The sequence below is a fragment of the Egretta garzetta genome, unplaced genomic scaffold (genome assembly GCF_000687185.1).
Source record: "Egretta garzetta isolate BGI_Z169 unplaced genomic scaffold, ASM68718v1 scaffold932, whole genome shotgun sequence".
Taxonomy (NCBI): Eukaryota; Metazoa; Chordata; class Aves; order Pelecaniformes; family Ardeidae; genus Egretta; species Egretta garzetta.
This window is the reverse complement of record NW_009258897.1, coordinates 47,763-48,745: the sequence shown is the minus strand read 5'-3', so window position 1 is coordinate 48,745 and position 983 is coordinate 47,763. Positions and strand designations below refer to the sequence as shown.

At 60.8% G+C, this 983-nt stretch overlaps 1 protein-coding gene across 1 annotated transcript in view; it reads left to right on the top strand.

Annotated features, from left to right (window-relative positions):
* MROH1 (maestro heat like repeat family member 1) overlaps nucleotides 1-983 on the top strand; it is a 58,342-nt gene that overhangs the window by 18,416 nt on the left and 38,943 nt on the right. Inside the window, exons 11-12 of the mRNA XM_035889841.1 lie at nucleotides 421-534; nucleotides 877-950. Of these exons, the coding sequence (XP_035745734.1) occupies nucleotides 421-534; nucleotides 877-950 (188 nt within the window). The remainder of the gene's footprint in view (nucleotides 1-420; nucleotides 535-876; nucleotides 951-983) is intronic.

Here is a 983-nt window from a genome sequence, read left to right as displayed (position 1 = left end):
CCCTGGAAACCTTCAAGGCCAGGTTGGATGGGGCTGTGAGCAGCCTGATGTGGTTCAAGGTGTCCCTGCTCCTGCAGGGGGGTTGGACTAGATGACCTCTAGGGGTCCCTTCCAACCCAAAACATTCTATGGTTCTATGAAGGGCGGGTGGGCCGGTCGGCCGTGCTCGTGGGGTGGCACGGTAGTGGGCTGCTTCCCTGGGGACCTTCCCGGAGGGGAGGAGTGGCGCTTTCCAAACTCCACGCGCTTTGATACAGCCCTGCGGCGCGTAGCAGGCCCACAGCCCCCCCCATCGCACGTGGGGATGTACAGGATGGGATGCCCCCACGCAGGGGATGTGGCACCTGCATCCCAAATCTGTAGGCTGTGTGCCGTCCCCGGGGCGAGACGTGCCCGTGACGGTTGGTTTGGCTCCCGCAGCCTGCTCGTTCCCTGACCGCGTGCTGGCCTTCCTCCTTCCGAAGCTGGAGAGCAGCAACGAGAGGACCCGTGTGGGGACGCTCCTCATCATGAGACAGATCATCAACAGTGCCCGTGAGTACCAGGGGGGGCGGCTGCCACCCAGCCAGCCACGGTCCCCGTCGGGGTCACAGGGCAGAAGGGCGTGGAGGTGCTCCAGGAAGGCTTTCTCCTTCCTCCCATGGGTCCCTTTCCATGAGGTCCCCTGCTGGGATGAGTGGGACGAGGAGATGAGCCCACCTTGGCTGCAGGGTCAGGGGAGAAGGAGACCTGGCAGCCTGGCTGGCTGGGAAGGGGGACAAGGGACAAAACCTTCCCTGTGGGGGAAGGGGAATGTTGGGGATCAGCAGCTCTGTCCTTGGCAGCTCAAGAGCATCACCAAGATTCAGAGTTTGTTGTCTTTTTTTTTTTTTCCAGCCTCTCAAATGGAGATTAAAAAGCCCTTCATTCTTTCGTCTATGAAACTTCCCCTGCAAGACAGCAACAATAAGGTAAGCTGGCCATGAGCCGGACATGGGCGCGGG